Source organism: Gouania willdenowi, chromosome 17 (assembly GCF_900634775.1).
Source record: "Gouania willdenowi chromosome 17, fGouWil2.1, whole genome shotgun sequence".
Classification (NCBI taxonomy): Eukaryota; Metazoa; Chordata; class Actinopteri; order Blenniiformes; family Gobiesocidae; genus Gouania; species Gouania willdenowi.
In genome coordinates, this window is record NC_041060.1 from 7,680,129 (window position 1) to 7,703,683 (window position 23,555).

At 38.6% G+C, this 23,555-nt stretch overlaps 1 protein-coding gene across 1 annotated transcript; it reads right to left on the reverse strand.

Annotated features, from left to right (window-relative positions):
- On the reverse strand, positions 1-17,166 carry LOC114479582 (collagen alpha-1(V) chain). Its single transcript, XM_028473326.1, has 11 exons — positions 17,016-17,166; positions 16,045-16,201; positions 15,730-15,954; positions 15,384-15,464; positions 14,202-14,282; positions 13,085-13,996; positions 8,824-8,969; positions 4,823-5,219; positions 3,238-3,318; positions 3,075-3,155; positions 1-1,275 (listed from the first exon to the last, which is right to left on the reverse strand). The coding sequence occupies exons 2-11, from the start codon at positions 16,199-16,201 to the stop codon at positions 350-352; spliced, it is 3,087 nt and encodes a 1,028-aa protein (XP_028329127.1). The 5' UTR covers positions 17,016-17,166; the 3' UTR covers positions 1-349.
- Positions 17,167-23,555: the final 6,389 nt, after the last annotated feature.

Sequence of the window (23,555 nt, forward strand, 5' to 3'; positions counted from 1 at the left end):
TTTTTTTTCAGATTATAGCTTTGTCTTGCCAAACAATTATCTATTTTAAAACAAGTAATGCTTGTTTTCTTTTTCCCTACATTTTTTCACTCTTGTTTGCCACATCTTTTGCCCTTACATACCATGCCAATTTTTTTTTTTTTTTTTTTTGCCACTCTCGACTACTATTGGCCCATTTTAGTCACTTTTCACTCTTTTCTTACGACGTTTTTTCCATTTTTGTTACTTTACTTATTTACTCATCACTGTTAACATTTTGTTTACCTGCTCGAAATGGCGGCTTCGTCTAATGGCTGACTATGATTAGCTTGATCACCATTCAGTCTAACTGGGTTATGTAGGTGTATGTTCAGCTTGCATGTTCAGTGGCAGTAAGAGATTCATAGCCATCCCAACTGAAGCTTTTATTAGGAAATGTTTCATTGTGTCCAAAGTGTTGCCCAAAAGAAAATTCACACGTGTCTGGGAAAAGCAGGTACCCAGAGAAGGTACTGGTTGTCTCACTGTCAGTGAACATACCATTGGTCTGATTATCTTTTACTTGCAACCATACTTGGTCTCCCATCGTCAGATGGTGAACAGTTTCCTGACTGGTCATTGCGGGTGTGTTTGACTCTGTTGTTTTGAATAAAGGGTTAAAGTTGAGAAAAAGGCCCACTTTGAGAGGCTTTACATCAACAGACAGGTCAAAGGTGAACACGTAGGTGCCGTTGACTGGGGCCGTGTAAATGCCCATCAGTGGGTTGAAGTGTCCCTGCTCGTTGCTGAGGACATGATTGAAAACAACAGGCCAGTTGTTCTTTGGAAATGACTGATCGAGGGTTGCACTGAATGCAGACTGGATAGCCGGTGTGCAGGGGCCAGCTGGCCCTGGGAGACCCAGGTCACCTTGGTGGCCTTTTAGACCCTCAGAGCCTTGTACACCCTGATCACCAGCATCACCTTTATCCCCTTTAATCCCCATCTGACCTGGGTCTCCATCAGTGCCATTTGTCCCATCTGTGCACACGCAAAGCCCTTGATCTCCTTGATCACCCTTCTGACCATTTACACCCGGGTCTCCTGTACTGCCCAAGTCCCCCTTTGCACCCCTCACACCCTTGGGTCCTACAGAGCCCTTTAACCCAGGCAGGCCCCGGCCTCCTGCGGTACCTGCTGGGCCTTTGGAACCTTGGGCACTAGGGTCACTCATACAGGAGGCAGGGCATGTACCGTTCTCTCCATGTGGGCCCTGTGCACCAGGTGGGCCAAAGAATCCTTGCTCACCTTTTCCACCTGAGAAGACACAGATCAGGATCTGTATGAAAGGTTTGATTTATTGTTACATTCATAAATCATTTATCAAAGAAATTGTCATGAAAGGTGAAAGTTAGAAACAACACAAATATATGAATTTTTAGACAACAATTAGACAGTTATTTTAGTATCAAGTTAATAAATGTAAATGTACGTTTAAACACTCAGTGTACTCAGTATGCTTCTTTTTCTAGTCTAGCACAAGTTTGCCTCTTTGTTTACATTAAATGTTACCATAAGCCAGGGGCGTCAAACTCATTTTAGTTCAGGGGCCAAATACGGAGCAGTTTGATCTCAAGTGGGCTGCAGATTGTTTGTGGGAAAACAAGTAATTTGAACATTATTGTGGCCTAGTTTACACTTCTGTTTACATAAAATACAAAATATGTAATAGACCAACAATAAGTGACAGATATCAGTCCCAACAGGGTCTCCACTTTAAATTTCCTAAATTTTGTGACCAATTGCTATTTAATTGAGCAAAGTATGTCATAATTTGAGAAAAATGTAAGGATTTTGTAAGAATTTTGAGTTTTTTCAACTGTTTAACATTAAAAATGACTGCAATAATCCTATATAAGCACTGGGAAAACTGTGAACACCTGAAAATATTGAGTTTCATTTACACAATGAATCTTTTTTATTTTCTCCTGTGGGCCGAATTGGATGCTCCAAAGGGCAGAATTTGGCCCCCGGGCCATGAGTTTGACACAGGTGTTGTAAGTATTTGACAATAGCATTTAAAACCAAACATCACTTTTGACAGTTACTAGTACTGTAACGTAATATTTTTCTAAAGAAATAACGCCGTTATCTTTACAATGTGGTGCGTTTGTCCATTACTTTGCTAGCTGCATTGTACTTCCTGTTTACAGTGGCGCTACATATTTTTGCGGGATGCTGTGCCAAACACGGTAAAACAGTAGAAGAAGAAGCAATGTCAGCGTGTTTCTGTTTACATCACGTGCGCCAATCATGGCGAGTCATTGCGAGAACAGGACGAGCTTCTCAGGGTGGAAATACGCGCATTATTTTTTGTCTCCAAAAGATGCATCAGTGAAGCTAAGCTAACGCTGCGGCTGCATTTTAACGCACTGTGACTGGGACAGGTCAGCCAAACTATTGCACGGTATGTTGTTGTAAATAAGAAGCCTGTCGCTACTGCTGAGTCACTGCTAACAGCAGCTCATTAGCCTGATATGTTTAGCATTGTGTAGCTGAGAAAAATGCTGTGAATTTGTTTTTCCACTTTTTTTTTTTTAGAAGCATTTTCAACAACAGAATGTTCACCTGGAATATGCACAGCTTACTGTGTTAAGGCTTAAATTTTTTTTTTAATTTTGGAACAGCTGTTTTGTGCTTTATATGCACATCATTTATGGTTGTTTTATAGCAGTTGATCAACAGTGGATTATTGTATTATTACAGCACTAATATAAAGCTGTATGGACACAAATGACCCAAAATAAATAACACATTATTTAATTCTAAGTACCGGTAACTCAAAAGTTACTTTTTCCAGTAACGCATTACTTTTTGGTGTAAGTAATCAAAATAGTAACTAGTAATGGTAACTAGTTACTATTTTTCAGCAACCAGCACAACACTGTTTAAAATAAAGGTTCCCGAACTTCTACAGCTATAAGATGTTTTTACATTAATCTAGAGCAGCGTTCCTCATTTCTGGTTCTGGAAAGCTGCTGACCATCATGTTTGGAGTGAGGAACGAGGAACCCTGATGTTGATTAGCCAATAGTCTGATTGTGATTTCTGCAGACCTTTGAATCCTCGATCGCCCTTTGATCCCATGAATCCTGCTTCTCCAGGCTCTCCTTTTTCCCCCTGGTGTCCTTTCTGACCTGAAATAATACGTGAAAAACCAGGTGGGAACCAAACTAAATCATCATGTAACATCAACTCGAAGAGAAACGGTGCACTTACCCTTCATTCCTGGCATGCCTTTGAATCCTGTGTGACCTTTGAGCCCAATGAGTCCTTTCCTCCCGGGGCTTCCAGTATTCCCTGATCAAAAGCCATTTAGGTCAGTTTGCCACTAAAATGTTTTCAAACCTACATATTTGAATATAAATTAGTATTTTTTGCTGTAGGACTCAAAGAACAGTTAGCAGAAGGTTAATCTAGATCACAATTGTCAAACTCATGGCCCGGGGGCCAAATCCGGCCCTTTGGATCATCCAATTAGGCCAGCAGGAGAAAGTAAAAAAGTAAACGTGAGTCATTGTGTAAATGAAACTCAACAAAATGTGCAGGGGCTCACAGTTTTCCCAGTTGCTTATATCAAATGATAGCTGTCATTTTTAATGTTAAACTGTTGAAAAAACTCAAAATGCTTACAAAATCCTTCAATTGTCCTCAAATTATTACATAATATTTCCTCTAATTATATAGAATCTGGTCACAGTCTAGGAAATGTGAAGATCCTGTTGGGACTAATATCTATCACATGTTGCTTAGATATTGTCAGTTTCTTACATATTTAGTATTTTATGTATATGTAAAAGTGCAAACTAGTGCAATTACTTGTTTTCCCCCAAAAAATCTGTGTCCCACTTGAGATCAAACTGCTCCGTATTCGGCCCCTGAACTAAAAAGAGTTTGATGCCCCGGATCTAGATAAAACTTTTCCTAATGAAAACAAACTGTGCATGTATACTTTTGATGAGTCAGGATTATTTGTTATTTGTATTTAAAACTCTTGGAGATTTGAATGCCTGTTTGTTGTCAATGTTATCTGTACAGATGTCTTTCAAATACTTGATAGTATAGAAATTAAAAAATGATAATCATCTTGCAGATATACTTTTAAAATATATGTTAGAACCTAAAATGAAAACTCTGATATGTTGACAGCAGGGTTAGGGTCAATTAAAAATTTTCAGTTCCAATTACGTTTCCAATTACCCATGTTCAATTACAATTCGGTTACGATAACAGTGACCAGCATTTTTCCCCAATTACAATTGAGTTACAATTATTTTTTATTCTCAGAAAGTCAATTACAATTATGTGCTCAGTTTCTAAATTACAATTAATCACAATAAGTGAGCCTGAAATAAATAACCTAATAAAAGTTAACCTTCCTCTTGTGTTAGCTTTCTGTTAGCATCTCTTATGATGACGGGTCCTAAAGCAGCTGTAAAATACACTAAAACAAATATCTATCATCTAATTTATTTCCTATCTATTGGTTACCTTGTTAGGCTTCATAATCAATGAAAATATAGGTTTTAATATTTTTGGTGTGAGCGTCTGAGCCTTTTTTGTGTCAGTATACCCCTCAATTTATTTATTTATTAATGGAAAAATGTGGAAAAGCTTGATTTGAAACATACCTTAATAAAGAACTGTACATAGAACTGTAACATAGTACCCCAGTTTTGCGGTAAATTATAATTCATTTTCAGAGAATTTTGACAATTACAAAGTCAATTATCTAAACTCAATTACAATTTAATTACAATTACGACAGCAACAGATTTTTTAAATTAGGTAGGTATCTACACACCTGGAGGGCCCTGATCTCCACGTTGTCCTTTAGGCCCCACAGTTCCATTACAGAGGGAGCAGATGCAGACAAATGGAAGTTGTTCTGCAGTCGGTGGCACCTGCGAGTTTAGCAACACGTCGCAGAGCTGTGAGACCTCCTCGGGGTCGTGCGCCTCATGCTCTGCAGTCATATTGGCTCCGGGCAGCCACAGGGGTCTAACAAGAGCTGGCTTTGGCTGGATGCCAATGCGTGCACCAGAAGGCCAGAAGGCCTTGCCTGAGCTCGATCCCTGGAAGCTGCTGAGGCCGGATGAGGAGCCTTCTTCTTCAGTGTGTGCATGTGTGATGGTAGTCTGCGGATGCTCAGATGAGGAGATGGAAAACAGGGAGACGAGTCCCAGCAGCCCGAGCAGCATCTGGAGAAAAAAGGAGAAAGAATTGAACATCAGACAACTGCTATTGCTTCTTTAAGGCAGACATAGGCAACTGGTGGCCCGGGGGCCACATGTGGCCCTTGGTCTAATTCAATGCAGCCCTCAACACAAATCCACCAACAATTGTGATTCAAGAATTTGGAAGTAATATGAAGCACAACATAACATACAAAATAACTTCAAAAACCCACAAAACAACAAAATGCACAGAATGTCAACAAAAATACACGAAGTAACGACAACAAAAAGAAAAAAAGATTCATAATACACACAAGAGGACATCAGACACACAAAACCACAACAATTACACAAAATGACATAGAAAATACCAAAAACTACAAATAAATCAAAAATGGCACTGATTGACACGAAACAAAATGCAAATATAACACACAAGAAATAACAAAAACACACATAATGACTCGTAAAATACACAAAATGCAAGCAGAAATTCTCAAAATGACAGATAAATACACAAAATGAAAAAAACAACTTAAAAAGACAACAAATAATGACAAAAAAAAACTTAGGTATTTTTTGTGTTAATGCTCAAATTTGTCGTTATTCTTAATACTGGCATGAATATTGATAATGTGGCCCTCGGATCAGACAATCCCATTTTTGTGGCCCCGCTGTGATAACAGTTGCCCATCTCTGCTTCAAGGTAAAGCAATTGTAGAAGCAACTTGACTTGGAAGTTTTACTTGTTTCACGAAAGTTGATCCAAGCGCTGTTGCTTTATATTAGTTACTATAATTATTAGCTGTATGCAGAGGTGACAAGTAATGACGTACAAATACTTTGTTACTGTACTTAAGTAGTTTTTTCTGGAATCTATACTTGAGTTTTTTTTTTTTGGGGACAATTTACTTTTATTCCTTACTTTTTTAAACAATTATTTGTACTTTCTACTCCTTACATTTTAAAAATGAGCTGGTTACTTTTAAGAATTTTGAAGAGAAAGAGAAAAAAAAAACAGCAATCGCGAAGCTGGAGGAGAAACTTGTGCTAGTCAAATTAATAAAGTTGGTATAGTTTGAGCTTTTTTCTGTTAGGCAGGTCCCTTAGTTTTATGGTTAACATTTTAAGTTTTAAAAAATGTTCAACTCAAAGCCGCTTTGGGTTTAATTAAGTATTTGCATTTTTTTTTTTCTTGACACATTTTGTGCTATGTTATCCAGATGTTCAAAGGTAACAGATTTAATTCATTTCTACAAGTTCTTAAAAAATAAAATATATGTAATTTGCTGGTTTAAAAACCCTTGTTATGCATATTAACATGTACTTTTTTACTTTTACTCATGTAAGGGAACAACTTCAGTACTTTTACTTTTACCAGAGTCATGTTTTATTCAAGTATCTCTACTTTTACTTGAATACTGAAGACTAGTACTTTTGCCACCTCCTCCTGTATGACTGAGTATGAACAGACATTCTCTGATAGAATTAAAAAATCTTACTTACCGCTCTGTGCAAACTGCACTGCATTATTTTGGAATGCAGTTTTCGGAAAGACCTTTTTTACTCAGAGACACCTTTGATATATTTATAAACCTCACATGAAAAAAAACATCCTTTTTGTCTCGTCTCACCAAACAAAAGCACAGGATAGTCAGACAGAGCAAAGAAGAGGAGGTTGGGTGTTTTTCTTTGTCCTGCTGAGGATGAGATGGGTTTTCTGTCTGCAGACGTGACCTCCTTCTCAAAGAAAGAGCTGAAAAACAAAACTATAAAAGCAGAAAACGGAGACATGTTTGTGCTTATCGCTTCATCATCCAACACCTGCATTCCTATTTTTGGTCGTCTTTCTTTACAGAGCTTTGTATATCCTCGTGGGTATTCGGCTTTGATTTCTTCCCACATTCAATGAATGAATATATTATTTTATTTATTTTGGTCAATTATGTACATTGCATTAAAGCAGAACTAAGTAACTTTTTCACCTTAATAAATCCTTCTTGTAGTCCCTGTGAGGGTAATACAAGTGTTTATGGGGTTATTGGGGGGTCTTTCATCTCCCCCTGCTGTCTCAGACCAGAAAACCTCACTTGCAACCTTCCTGACTCCGACCCGGTAGCAAGACGTACTGCTTTACGGTAGCACAATACAAACTAATGCTAGATTATGCACACGGTTGTCTATTAATTCACTTTTCACAAACTTATATCATTACGGAGCCAGCAATCAAACACACTGTCGTTGCGGCAACAGGCACGCACACACACTCGCAACCCAGCGCTCCATCAGGCAGCACACACACAAATATCCATCTATCTATCTATCCATCCATCTATCCATTTTCAGAGCCGCTTTGTCAGCACACAAACAAATACATCACACACATTTCCACACTCCCTTCCGTATTACTCCCACATCATTCATTTATTTTACAAGTCTCTCTTCCTCATACTGTTCACATTGTCACATGGGACTATATGTGTGAAAGCACCCTTAGTGTCACTGTTGTATTAGGGTTTTTCAGGCGGCGGGGGGTGTGGAGTGTTTACGACAGTGACATAGCCAAAAGGGAACTTTAGGGGCAGCACTAAATGCAAGTTACTTAGTTCTGCTTTAAAACACAAACACATTGATGTAAAAATAGAGTAAAAACCAAAAAAGGGAATAGGTAAAAGCTTATTGACAGCCTATTATTTTCTCTGTGTGTTAAAGACAAAATTACATAGCTTTTCTGCAAGAAAGGTTATCAATCTCTCAGTATGATCTTCTTGGAGAGCCGCATCCAATTCATTTTTTGCACCTACAGAATTGGTGCCGTGGTCACATTAAATCTGTTTGACTGAGCCTCTCAGTGTAATAAAGCATCGTAGTCCATTAATAAAGGTATCTGTTGACAGATCCTCTAACATCTCCACATGAATGGCGTGAGAGTAGAAACATGTGAAGAGTAATCCATATCTTTTGTGCTCCTTTCGCCCTACTTTAGTCAGAAATGGGCCGAAAACATCCATTCCGCAGTGTATGAAGGGCGGAGAGGGTTCTATTCTTTCTGTAGGGAGTTCACTCATTTTCTGTCCTTCTACAGCTCTCCTTTGTCTTCGACATACGACACACTGACAAATGTAGGATGCAACAGCGTGACTTCGTCATGGAAACCAGTACCCATTGGCTCGAATCTCATTCATCCTTTTCCCTGATGATTAACTTTACCATGAGAGTGAGAGATTATCAGTTTTGTGACATGATGGTCTCTGGGAATGACTATGGGGTGCTTGAATGGATTTGGAAGGGATGAGTGATATAGTCTACCTCCAATTCTAAGCACTGCTTCTTTGTCTAGGTAAACATCAAAATGATGTAATTTGTTGTTGCTTGGTGGGGATTTACCTTTGTTTAGCGTCTCTATCACCTAGTCATATGCTTGTCTATGAAGATCTTTGATGATCACAAGCTCTGCGTTTTACCGTTCATTGACTGTTGAGTGTGCAGTTGATTTTTCTTTTGTCAGACGGTGTTTGAGACGTGCTACTGCACTGATGGCGTGAGACCAAGATGAAAACGTCTTTAGGTGATCAGAAAGGCTGAAATGTTCAATAATTGCTGTGTGTAATGTGTGACCTTTCCTTACTTCTGGAACTCCGACTGGAAGTTCAACAATTTTTTTGGCTGGAGGGTGCATCTCCTTTTCCCAGAAAAACTCTGGACCTGTGAGCCAGTTGGAAGACAGCAATTCATCCTCTGTTGTTCCCCTTGAAGCCTTGTCAGCAGGGTTTTCTGAGGTGGAGACACAAAACCATTGCTGGGACGTTGTGCTATCACGGATCGTCTTTACCCTGTTAGCGACAAATGTGTGAAATCTTCTTGCCTTATGTACCCTATGATGACTTTAGAGTCTGTCCAAAAAAATTATTTGATGTTTTCATAAACAAGCTCCTCTCTAAGCCTCTCTGTGACTGAGACTGCTGCTGCAGTGAGTTCCAATCTTGGGATTGTGGTCACTTTTGTGGGTGAGACACAAGCTTTTCCCTTGTCAAAAACACAGTGCACAACTCCATCCATATTTATCAGTCTTAGACATGAACACTGTCCATATCCAGCGATGCTTGTATCCGAGAAATGATGCAGTTCCCTTTTTACGACCGCTCCAAATTTAGCGGGTGCATTACGTCTGGCTACTTGCAATTTCTCAAGATAGACAAGATCTTTTCTCCATTGCTCCCACCGTGCCTTAAGATGATCAGGTAGTGGGTCATCCCAGCTGGTGCCCTGATGACACATCTCTTGCAGAATTTTCTTCCCACTGAGGAGGTAAGGAGCAGCAAATCCAAAAGGGTCATATATAGCTGCGACAGTGGACAATACCCCACGCTGTGTAGGAGGTTGATCTTTCAGTGTGACTTTGAATGTAAAGCAGTCCTTTTCGATGTTCCTATGAATACCTAAAGCTGTTGGTATGCTGTTTAGAACGGCGTTGCAGTTTGATATGAACTTGTGTAACCGTAATCCACCTTTAGCACACACTTCATGTGCTTCCTGTGTAAGATGTATGCATTCTTTCACCGACGCTGTGCTGGCCACTCCGTCATCCACATAAAAATCTATGTATATCTGAGGCTGTGTGTAGATCTCCATTTTTCCACCATAGGAAACATAGTTACAATCATTTTTCTGTGCTTGAAACTGGTGAAACATTTTTTCAATGTCACACATCCCTGCTATTTGGTGCTGTCTGAAGCGTGTGAGAACACCTGTTAGATTATTAATCATGTCTGGACCAGTCATGAGATGTTCATTGAGGCTTGTCCCATTATGCTTTGCAGAGCAGTCGAATACCACACGAAGCTTGTCAGGTTTCTTTGGGTGATAAATGCCATGATGTGGAATGAACCATGTTTCACCAGGGAGTACCTTATCCTTAACTTCTTCGGCATCACCTCTTTGGATGATGTCGCTCATGGACCTAACATAATCTTTTTTGTATCTTCTATTTTGGTTGATTTTTTTCTTAAGCTGGTTTATTTTGGCTTTGGCAAGTTGTCTGTTATCTGGCAATTGTGGTCTTTCTTTGAAAGGTAACGGCATTTTGTAATGCCCTTGCTTTGTTTTCTTTATGCCTTCTTTAGGCTTGTGTAGGAAGATGAGATCCTCTTGGGACACTGGTTTGTCACTTCTAATGACCTCTGAAGTCACTTTCTAATGCACAAATTGCATCCATATGAGTCGCTGGGGGGATCTGTTTTACAGCAATGCGATGACAGAGGCTGAGTGTCTAGTAAAGCATAAACAAGACACCCACACTGGAACGATCATTGAGGTGTTGACATATTTCACATTTCTGACAACATTTAGGGACGTTGCAGCTGCTGGTTCTGATGTATTGTTCTGTGTTGTATTTTCTGTACCCACATGTCTCTCTTCTTTCAGATCTCTGAAGTAGTTTGTGTCATGTAGGAAGGTTGGATGTGCTTTCATGCAAGTGTCACAGGTGAGGCAATGTCGACAATCTTTAGCACTGTGACCTTGTTTCAAACATCCGTAACAGTTTATTGTCTCTAACGTACATCCTTCTATCTTCCAGAGACATTTTGATGAGGTTTGGACATTTGTGAAGTTTGTGTGTGTTTTTGGCACAGGATACACAAAGTTTTGCATTGGCCTTAGCTGCTGGTTGTCTGTCAACTTGTATATTTGCTTTTGTAGTAAACACACTCGCCTTGTTCCTTTTAATGTCTTGTGGGTACCTGTTATCGCTTTGTACTTCCAGAGAACGAAGTGCATGAATAGAGGTGACAGGATTACAAGTGACTTCTGCTTCAATGACAGGAATGCTGCAAAGTCACTAAAGCTGGATAAGTCCTTTCCTTCTGTCAATGTCTTTGTAACATTGCGGTTCCATCTACTGGCTGCCCAATCAGTAAGCTTTCGTATTAATCTTTGAATTTTAAAATTTCCAAACCTTTTTACATGTGCTACTGCAGATGAATATGCATTTATAAAGTCTGCAAAGCTTCTTAAAGGTCCCATGTCATGCTATTTTTTCACCCATCTCTATTTGTTCCAAGAACCTCAAAACATAGTATTTGAGGTTTATTTTCCCAAACTCGCCTGTTTTCCAGAGTTTTAGCCTCTGAAAAGTCACTTTATGAGCAACTCTACACAAACAGGCTGATTTACGGCCTACTTATGCATATTCGTGAGTGGGCGTGTCTATAGACGGGACACTGACTTCTTCCTCCCCGCACTATGACGTAGGGCCAGAGGACAGCCCGCCCTCCTCACACCCACTCTGTAGCCAAACTCATGTTGCTTTATAAACACGAGACAGAGCGTGGGGGCGGGGCGTTCACCGGTACATACATAGACTGTCGAAAATACATACTGTACATAGCACTGCGCGAAGGACGCTGAAATGCTCACCTTTATGGGTGTGTCTGTTTACATGTCATGCTTCTCCAGCTCAGTGCCGTGTCAAATTTGTCATCAATGTGGGAACGCGTCATCAAATTGGAGCGAGGTGTTTGGGCTCGCCCTGCAGTAAGAAAGGAGCAAATCACCCACTAACTAACAATTGAGGGAATCAATGAAAAAAACACTTTGGGCATGTGTATGAAGCCCTAATAGCACTTTATGATGTTTAAAGCACAGAAAAGTTGGTTTAATGGAACATGGGCCCTTTAAGTTAATGATTGATTCTTGTTGTTTGGAATTAAGTTTTGATCTGGTTAATTTGACTTTACGAAACATTATTGGAATTATCTACATTTAACTTATAGCATGCATTATGATTGCAATGCTGCAGTCGTTTATATTTTATAGTTTGTTTGAATAATTTGTTTGTATCTTTTAGAACCATTGACTTTCATCATCAGCACACATCCAGTTCTTACCAAACTAAATGAAAGAGATTAAATACCAGAACTGAGTGCAAACCTTTTTCCTGTGTGGTCTGAGTGGCTCCAGTTGATGCTCAAATCTCCAACTACCTTAATGTTCAGTCAAGGCCTCACTGGCTCACTGTGTTATCAGTAAAACCAGATTGCAGTTCTCTGTGTGTTTGATAGAAACGTTTTTTAATCAGAAACACACGAGTCCTTTCTTTGACATCTTTATTGCAGAAAGTCAGCCATTTGACTCAACATCTTCATAACACTTCACAGCTTTGCCTTTAACTTTCAAAAGGTCAAGGTCTCTGATCCTCATTCTCAGTCTGTCCTTGCACACCAGCTCTGTTTCAGCCAATCATATTTCAGATTTAAAGCCTCTTTGTGCCTGTGAGGATTTTTTTCATATACTTTGGTTTCAACCTACAGTTTAAAAACACAAATTCCACAATCAATGTTAAAATACAAAGGTTTGAGTGGCATTGAAAAGATGTTGAGATTGTAAAGATGTTACTTTTGTTTCATTTTAGGTCAATGATAGACTGATGGTGCCTTTGAGCAAGGCATGATATATAATCTTTATAGTAAGAGAGTACTAGAAATACATTATTGACAACTTCTGATTTTTGTCTTTGTCTTTGGATCTTGTTGTGCACACTTTGGATCGAGTTGACCAAAACCTTTCACTTTTACTTATACTCTTGACAATGAACCACACAATACAGCTCCATTAACTCTATAAGCTACCATATCACAATTATTATTTTCTAAACAAGAAGCCTGAATATCAGAATAGTCTTTCATACCACATTGTATGAACAGTTTAGGAGTTTGTCTTTAAGCATTTAGAAATGATAATCATTATTCTTAAAACTCTGGTAGTGAATAACATTTCAAAGCTATGTCGTGTGTCTGTGATAAATGCTTTTTGAAGTGTCACTATGTTCTCAAAAAAGATTCTATAAAGATTTTTCACTATTGACTTTAGAGGAGCCTCATTTTAGGGAGGTGGACTGGTGGTAGTTTGAGGACCGTCCCAGGAGTAGGTATGATTCGTATTTGACCATTGGTCACCAAAATCTCTGCCAATAGGGATTTCACAGGTGTCGGGATACAGCAGGTATCCAGAGAACATGCTGGTGTTTTCATCGTCAGCGAACATGCCGTTTGAGGTGCTGTCCTTACACTGTAGCCAGATTCTGTCTCCCATTATGAGCTGGAGTACAACTTTCTGGCTGATCATGGATGGGTAATTTAGTTGGGCTGCTCTTACCACAGGATGGAAGTTTTTATAAATGCCAACTTTGAGCGGCTTTGTGTGAACTGCCAGGTTCAGGGAGAACACATAGATGCCGTCGACAGGAGCTGTGTATAGGCCTATGGATGGGTTGTAGTGGCCCTGTCTGTTGGTGAGGACGTCCTCAAAAGCCACTGGCCAGTTTGGCCCTGGGAATGACAGCTGAAGAGTTGCGCTGAATGCTGATTGAATGGTTGGTGTGCAGGGGCCAGGCAGCCCCATCAGACCCATGTCACCCAGATCACCTTTGGAGCCTACAGGACCTTGTACACCCTGAGCACCCGTGTCACCTTTATCCCCTTTATCTCCCTTTTGTCCCGGTTCCCCATTCGTACCATCGTTCCCATCAGTGCACTCACACACACCTTGTTCTCCTTGATCACCTTTCACACCATTAACACCTGGATCCCCTGGTCTACCTAAGTCACCCTTTACACCCTTTGTGCCCTTGGGTCCCACAGCACCCTGTACCCCAGGCAAGCCACGGCCTCCAGCTGGTCCTGGAGGGCCTTGTTGACCTGGTGCACCTGGGATGCTGTTACAAGATTCAGGGCATGTGCCGGTTTCTCCTTGGGGCCCCTGTGAACCCGGGGGTCCCAATGATCCTTGGTCTCCTTTTTCACCTGTAGTAACACATCAGGAATGTTTTTGTTATTATATCCAAGCTTCTCCAACCGTCTTTGCATTTTAATAACTTCCAAAACAGTTCCTTCTTATAGAAAAACTGAAATTCTAAAACTTTATTTTTTCAACAGTAATTACATATTTCATCACTTTGCATGTGGAAAACTAACAGCCAATCCTCAATTATCATTAACCCCTGCTGACCTTTGAGTCCTTGTGCACCCTTTGAACCGATGAAACCAGCAACACCAGTCTGTCCTTTTTCACCAAAGTCTCCCTTCTGACCTGTAAAAACAAATAATACTTGAAATGAAAATGAACATTATTCAGACTGAGGCACTCATGTCTCTCAGTTGAATTTCACCAAAAAGATATATTTTTTTAAACTAAAAATTAACTTCAACAAAGACTTTAATTTAGTAAATACTTGATTTTGGGCACCCAGAAAGATGAACTGGTATTCATTTAAAATCAGTTTGGTAGGTGTAATCTACAGTATAATATATATATATATATATATATATATATATATATATATATATATATATATATATATATATATATATACATATATATATATATATAATTAAAGATAAATTGGCCTAATTTTGCTCAAATGTATTTTTCAAATTTGACTATCATTTTGTAATGATTGCTCAACCTTATATTTTTCATTTCTAAATAACTATTAACTATTCTAAATAATTATTTTGACATTAGTTTTACGTTGTCATGTCTTTAAGTATATTTCTTCTCTTTGTTGTCGCATATTTAAACAATATTAATCTAATAAAATTATTGGGCTATGTTTTTAATTAATTTATTATTTTTATTTTATTGCCTTTTAAATTCCAAGTGCTCACTTGGAATTTGTTAGTTTTTTTAATTATTATTTTGAGGTTTACTCAGTGTCATAAACATTTGCCTATTGGTGAAAAACCAGACTAACCCATGGACATTTATTCAGGTATTACAGTACAGTTCCAGAAAACGGTGACTCGAGAAAAACTGTTTCAAGTAAATGGACTTGATTGTGCTCAAATATTAGCTGAAATCATATTCCAATGGTGACAGAGTAGCCATGCAAGGTACTGATCTCCCATTGGGAACAGTTTACAATTTATTTTCTTGCCCAAGGACACTTTAAAACATGGACAACCTTGGGATCAAACCCCAAACCTCTCGTTATGGAGACAGTCCCTTTGCCACCTGAACCACAGTAACCCTGAAAGTTTTGAATATGTTTGAAAAATATGGGGCTTTCCTCATGCTTTGTAAGTTTTTTCATAGCTTCCATTGTCATTAAACATGCACATTGTAGTTGTACACACCAAAAATGGTTGTCCAATGACTGAAATCTGTGTTAATCCTTGTTGTTTGACTCACCTTTGATGCCGATTGGTCCTTTGAATCCTCGATTCCCTCTATACCCCGTCATCCCTCGAGTCCCCGGGCTTCCTGGTGCCCCTGTTCAAAGGAAGCAAACAGTTTGAGATGAATGTAACGAGATGATCAAGTTTTTATTATCCTGTTATCTTGGCCTGGTTTAATCATACAATTCCCATGTGACTTTAGTTTTGCTGTGTGTAGAAAATTGTATCCACTAGTAAAAATAAACATCCAGCTGTTTCTGCTCTTGTTTGTCTAATATTACAGGTAAGATTCTCCAAAGTAAAATAATGTTTGTTTCATTACAGATAGTTATTGAAAATTATGAACTGATTTTACGTGCCTGGATGACCTCGGTCCCCACGATCTCCTTTTGGCCCCACAGTGCCTTTACAATAGGAGCAGATGCAGGACAAAGGAATTTGATCTACAGGCACTGGTACCGGAGAGTTGATCAGGATCTCGCAGTAATGAGGATCTGGTTGATTGGACACCAATGGGTCTCCTTCTCCAAACATTCTCATCCCTCCGTAGTTGATGGTGTTTTTATCATGGTCCCAAAAGTTACCTTCAGGAGGCAAGGGATAGTGCCAGAAGTGAGAGTTAGGGTCATCATTGGAGTTGTCATTATCTTTGTTGTACTGACGTTAATTCTCACCATTGGGATCACTTCCCTCACTGCTTGAGTCCGCACTGCTTATGTCATCACTGCCCATGCTGTCGTGATCGTGACTGGAATGTTCATTGCTCTCAGATTCATGCATGGCAAAGCAGAGAGACAACAGGACGAGTAGGTTCACTAACTTGAAAAACATCTGGGGAAGGATGAAGAACAAGGGAATGAATAGAACACTGCTTCAATTTTAGTGACAAACAAGATCGCAAACCTCCGTCAAGTGCCAAATATTCTGTTTAGGCTATTGGCGATTATCTGGATAAATGATCCTGATCATAGTACCGTGATTATACGTACTTTAAAGGCTCATAAGAAATGTCAATCCTTATTAATAACTATACAGTGTTTGAGCGCCCCTTTTTTCTTTTGGAAAAACTGCAATGAAATGTGAAATCCTGAACCAATCTTGATAGATCAACTCGACACAACTGATTTATATTTCATAAAGATCAATTATTACGAGCCAAGATACAAATTTTTGAAATTTAACCAATGATGAGGGATAGATAGATAGATAGATAGATAGATAGATAGGTAGATAGATAGATAGATAGATAGATAGATAGATAGATAGATAGATAGATAGATAGATAGATAGATAGACTTGATACAGATCCCTTCTGAAAGATAATGGAATCATTCATGGCATAAGGCCTATCTTTGGTTAAAAACATTTCATAATGGAGTACTTCAGACATAATCCTGTTAACAGACAAACAAACAAACACCAATGAATGTATGAATGAACATTACGTCCGAAGTAGATGAAATTTACTTTGGAAAAAGGAAAACAATGCCAAGACGTTTCACATGTAGACTTAGTTGTAAATTGGTATATAAAAATAATAAAATTCCTAACAAAATGTTCTAATGCTAATCCTGAGTTTTCACAACATAGCAAATTTTACAAATTTTTCCTTTACATCAAACACAAAAAGCTGAGAACAACTCACCGTTCACAGCTGTGTAGCATCAACCAGAAATTGGATTTGTGTGTTTAATGAGATGGATCCAAGACCTTTTGGTGCTTTTATAGGAGTGACCCCAAACAAAAAGCGTTTTTTTTTGTTTTGTTTTTTTTTTCAGGGCTGACCGAACCCAACAGGCCAACAGACAAAAGTCAATGTGGAAGGGTTAAAGTAAAGGTGGAGGAGGAGTTTTTACATTGTCTTACTGAACAGAAACAGCAAAATGATATTGAGGGCAGAAAGATGAGACCCTACTAGTTTATATCATTGTTCACCCTCTTTTTATCGAGTTTATATAGAGATAATAAAAAAAAAAAAAACAGCTCTTTAGTCTTTCCTCATCTTATTTCACAGCTTTAGTGCTGTGAAAACATTTTTTACAAAAGCATTCTTTGGAGAGGAAAATCTGTTAAAGGATCATGGTAACAATCAAAAATAGGAACGTTTCATTAAAAGACAATTCAGTGGTTGTAGTTTGAACTAAATAACCCTATTTATTTTTTATTGAATATTTTATCGACAGATGCTAAACTTTTAAAAATATACAAAATCTGATGACGTTGGTTCCTATTTTAGTTTCAGAAAAATAATACTAAATTACTCTCAGAACAAATTCTAGAATTCGTTTTTTTTGTTTTTTGTTTTTTTTTAATTGTGTCAATATTGTAATTCTATTTCTGAAAATTAAAATTTAATTTAAAATTAAAACAACTATCCAATGATCAAAAGAGAAATCCACAACAAATCTATAATACTTTCTACGTCTTCTCCAATCTTTTATTTATTTATTTTTTAACAAACGTATCTGGTCTGTAGCTCTAATCGTTTTGGGGAGCTCATCTCTCAAATATAAATGTGTTTTTCATCTACTTTAAACACTTTCCTTTGCTGTCCAGTGTCCACTGCATTTACAACACCTTGTGTCTTGTCACTACTTCACGCGACCTGTTTCTATTACTTGTAGTTGCTATACTTTTATAAACTTACATGTAAAAGTGATAATTATTCACATCTGTGTGGTAGATTTTGTTAATCACACACCTGAATATAATCACAATTACCCAACTTTTGTGCAAGTCATCAAAGGGAACTGTCAGCGTAGAACTTTTAATGCTTTCTTTCATCACCTCACACAGATGACTAGATTTATTAACATAATCAATAACCCTGATACATGTCGTAATCAATAACCTGATACATGTAAAGTTACAAGCTCGATTGAGGTTCTCTGCCTCCTTCATGGCAGACTGCTCCGGATGCAAAAAAATCTCTTCCTCTATCTGAGTGGTTCTCAATCTTTGTCGGGACCCCATTTGGGGTTGCGAAACCCTGGGAGGGGGCTGCCAGATGCCTTCAAGAAACTGAGAATATTTTATTAATAATTTGATCAAATTACACCAAACTACACCAAACTTTCCATATTTTAACCTATTTTCATCACTTTTTTTTCATCCAAATAGAAGAATAGAAAGATCGCTGTCTGTGCTAGCTGCTACATAGTTAGCATTGAGGTGGGAGAGCTCCGCTGGAGGAGGAAGACCTCTGGTGGTCCACAAACTCTTTCTTGGACAATTTGTACACAACTGGGCTTCAGTTTTCCATCCGGTGTGTTTTTAAAAAGAAATAAAATTAAAGTAGAACTAAGAAACTTGCGCTTAGCGCTCCCCCTAAGGGTCCCTTTTGGTAAACACTCCGCACCCCCAAGACAGCAGCACCTCTCTCCGGCTTCAGTGAGATGGGCAGTGGGAGGCTTCATAAACGTAAGTTAATCTTGAATAAGCGTACATTCTGAGTGAACTCATCTTTTAGTAACTCAGTAAGTTGACCATTTATACCGTAAAATGTCACTGTTTATGATAAGGGAAGTGATCAGCCAGTTGTCTCCCCGTCACCCTGCTGTGCACACACACACACACATGTTCCCTGGTAATGGCGACACTGGAGCGATGAAGTGACCAAAAAGCACCACTGTGTTCAAACGACTCATTACAGGCCATTGAAGTGACTGCAGTCGCTACAGTCGCACCTTTTGTGTGCATTGGGCTGTCGTAAAGCAGTACGTGTTGTCGCGAGAACGAGTACAGAGCTGCGAGGCTGCCACCGGGTTGGAGGCAGGGAAAGTTGCAAGTGCCCATCACCCCATAAACACTTGTATTACCCTCAGAGGGACTACGAGAAGGATTAATTAAGGTAAAAAAGTTACTTAGTTCTGCTTTAAAGCCCACAAAGACTTCTCTTCCGGTTCTACCGTTGTAGCCAGTGCATCATTATTATGGGTATGCCGGCAACGCGTGCAATGGAGAAAGGTTCCGAGCTGTTTGGGGTGCAAACAAAACAAGCGATTCATTTTTTTAAGGAATACATTTTTGCTGTAATTAATTAATCGCAATTAATGCGTTAAATTGCGCTACTTGCAACATTAAGGCATATGACTTGATGTCTTCATTCTCTGTTGTTTTTAAGTTGTGTTGTTTAGAATTTGCAGCTCGTGAGATGAAAATCGCGATTATTTTGGCTTCTCGTGCAAAATGAACAAAAGCATGGGAAAATGCTCCGAACACAAACAAGAGATCACTGACCTGCTCAGAAAGGCATGCAAAGGAAAGTGTTTCTCTCTCTTACCACTTCCCAGCAAAAACCTCATCAATGACTCACCCATGGAACCAGAGCTGCCTTCTTTATATCCAGTGGCAAGGTTTTATTCTGAAAGGTCAAAACAGCTGAAAGCCGAGATGTAAATTGAGCTACGTGAACAAGGCTAAAGCAAAAACCGTGACAAAGAGGCGAACAAAAAACCTTAATAATTGTCCTAGTTTCCACAGCCAACAGAGCTCGGTCAGACTCTGGAGGCTTCATAACTAATGACCGGGAAAATGCATTTCTGCGTGAATAGTTTTAGAATGTGATATTGTGTGGTCTGATTTTACCTGGGCAGCAGCAAATACATAACGTTGACCTGGCAGTGGTGGCCTAACAATTTGGGAAGCGAGCTAACCATCAGAGGGCTTTGGGGGCTTCTAACCAGAGGGTTGCAGGTTCAAATCCACTGTGGGCCATCACTGTGGGGCCTTAAGCAAGTCCCTTTGACCTAATTGCTTCCAGGACTTTCTTGAAAAAGAGATTTTTAATCTCAATGAGATTTTCCTTGTTAAATAAAGTTTAAAATAGGGTTGCTGGTTCGAATTAGTGGTGTGCATTACCATAAGTCTGATGATTCACCATTTGCTTGTCACGATGCGATACATCCCAATATATCCCAATACTAAATACTAATTGCAAAATATTACAATATCGAAATTACAAATTTCACCTTTACAAAGTACAAAAGGGTATGAAATAGGATTTATTTCATTGTTTTAACTTGTGAGAACAAGTAAATGGTATTTAACTGTAATTAAAGTACCAATATAAAAAACAAGTGGTATGTTTATCAAACTGTCAAATTACATTTTTCAAAAAAGTTTAACTGCAACAACTTCCAAGCTAAAATGCATTGAGGAGTGAGGTACAGTAGTTTAACAAGGTCTGATGTAGTTCACTGACATCTAGTGACCGGGCGTTTATGTGCTATGCATATGTTTGCACAATTAAATGTTTTTTTCTGTTTTTTTTTTTTTGTTTGTTTTTTTGTTGAAATATGGCAGAATTGATTTTGATTAAGTCCGTTAAACCTAGCTACTTCCAAGACTGTTGAAAAATACTTTCTTAACCTCCGTTTAAATAAAAGTATATAAACAAAACTGACAAAAACACACTAAAGATTTATATATGATAGTATTATTTAGCCCATTGGTTCTTAACCTGGGTTCAACAGGGATCAAGACACATACAGTAAAAATGTTACACCAAATAAATGTCCATGATAAATGGACTTTATTAAAGGATTAAATATGATAACAATTTTAAATGTGAATTTGTAAAAAAAAAATGAAATTAAAGAAATAATGTTTTTAGCAAAACAAAAAATTGGTCCTGGCTAACGTGTATCATATGTAAAAAAAAATTAATTAATTAAAAAAATTTAAAAAAAACTCATTGTACCGTTCTATTTACAATTTCTTGAGTCCAACCTGCTCACCACAGATCGTAGAGTCCACAGGTGCTACTTTTTATAGGAGGGGCGGGGCCAACGGTGACACACCATGGTCCAATGACAAATCTCGTTCTCAGCCAGTGGCAAAATTGAATTGTAATGGGTTTCAACCCATAGAGGGCAGTCACTCTTACATTTTACAACACAATATGCCAAATTGAAAGGCAGTGGCTATCCGTACGGTTGCCGTATTAATGTACCAACATTCTATCCGTACGCAGCACGTGATAGGTCAGTCATTGGTCAGTTTAGGTTGCGTGACTAACCCTAAACCTAACCCTAAAAATTGTTGCAATATTCTGTTATAACCTAACCCTAACCCTAAACCTAATCCTAACGTGTACTTCGGTAACCGTAACAATGGCACTGGGGGTTGTCCTACGGCAACCGTACAAATAGACACTTTCAAATTGAAATACTTTGACTAAAATGTTGAGAGTTGGACCAGGATCAATCAACAGCACGACTTAATACCGAAATATATCTGTATGCAGCATGGGAAAAAAGTGTTTTGCGGTTTAGTGAATTTTAGACTTTTAGTAAAAGAATGTGTGTTTGTGTGTATGTGTTTGTGTGTGTTTTGGGTCTGACAGTGTTGGCAGTCGGCTCAGCTGCAGACTGTGGACTCTCAGTAAACACTGGTAGTTAGATATTAACACATGCACCAGAAAGAGCGCAACATCGTCTCGATCCAACGCTTCAATTCTTCTCATGTAAGTACAAACAAACTGAAAAAATCTCCTCTGCGTGTCGCCGACGGCTTTTTAAGGATCTCAGATCTCGTTCCCTGAGGCCTTGGGGGGGGGGGGGGGTGTTAAAGATAAAATCTCCCATTTTTTTTCGATCTGAAATCGATCAGTGTAACAGAGATTACTTTACGCTTCTTGATCGAGTTGTAATTTAGCTTCTTTGGCTGATCCACAGCTGCTCAAAGGGTCTCACTTTGTATCGCTTTAATTGGTAAGTTTTGGATCTTCGATGTGGGCTGTGAATGACTCACTGACGACCGTGAGTAAACACAAACATTGAAGGGAGAACTGCTTTTTTTTCTGATTGGCTGCAGGTTTATTGTCATGTCTCGCCTCGTCCTCTGCGCATGTGTCCTTGTTGCTCTGTGGTCGGCGTCTGTCATCAGTCTGTCAGGTGGGTGTAACAAGATCCTCATCTTCTTCACTTTATTATAGATCTGAAACAAGTTTAAAAAAAAAAAGAAAAAAACACACACACAATCCTGTACAAACCATGATGTAAAATTTGGAAAAACAAACTTTAAAAACTACAACTTTGGACACACACCAATAATAATGGCCACTGCACAAGTTTTAAATCGTACCTGTAGTGAATTTTACTTGGAAACTCCACCAAAGATCATATATGATAGTAGAGGTTTGGTTAGGTTTTAGTCCTTAAAAGTCCGTCTAGAGCAGCAGGAGATAAATAAACATTTCCATTTGTGAGACACGTTTGCAATTATTTTGCTTGAAAGAGTCATATTGGTCACAAGACACTGGGAGGGGGGTCGCCTTCAAAAAACAAAGAATATTTTTTTTTAACAATTTGAACCAATATTTGCTAATTTTTACCTTCTTTCTGCTACTACATCAAATATTGCCATATTTGAACCTATTTTCCTCACTTTTTTGCTCCTTTAATGCATTTTTGCTGCATTACACCCATTTCTGCCACTTCTCCATCAAATTTAATTGCCTTTCTGCAAATTTTTTCCACTTTCAAGACGTTTTTGGTACTTATAAATCCTTTCCACCAATTTTCCCACCTAATGTCACATATGTTAACCCATTATTGACACTTTCACCTTCTTTTCACCACATTTAATGCTTATTTTTGCCAATTTAACCACATTCACAATTTGTCATGCCCATTATTTGCCAGTTTAAACATATTGTTTCAATATTGACACTTTGAACCCTTTTAACCACTTTGTCTGTCTGTTTTTGGCCACTTTAATTTTTTGAAACTTTAACCCATTTCTGTGGTTTGTAAAATCCCATTTCACCACCTTTACCACCATTTTTGGTCACTTTTACCTTATTTTATTTCTGATTGAAACAAGGATTTACATCTTTAAGATGACTATACACTATGGTGCAAATAATAATAAACTTTCTGGATAATCATGGATATTATTCAGATAAATAAATAAATGTGGTTATCACAGATTCATAGAACAATAGACCATCATGTTGCTGACTTTATGGATGGGCCCCAGAAAGCTCTCCCCTTTATTCCCCCTTATAGATGACCCTGTCTCCACATGACTGTTCTTCAATGTTCATGTACGTTTTCAACCACCTTCAGGTACAGTGGGGGTCCCCGATCTCTGGAACCTTTACTTTAGGGGTCGTGGGCTGAAAACGTTGAGAACCACTGAGTTAAGGGTGCTGTAAACTAGTGTCTCTGGGTGACGTAAA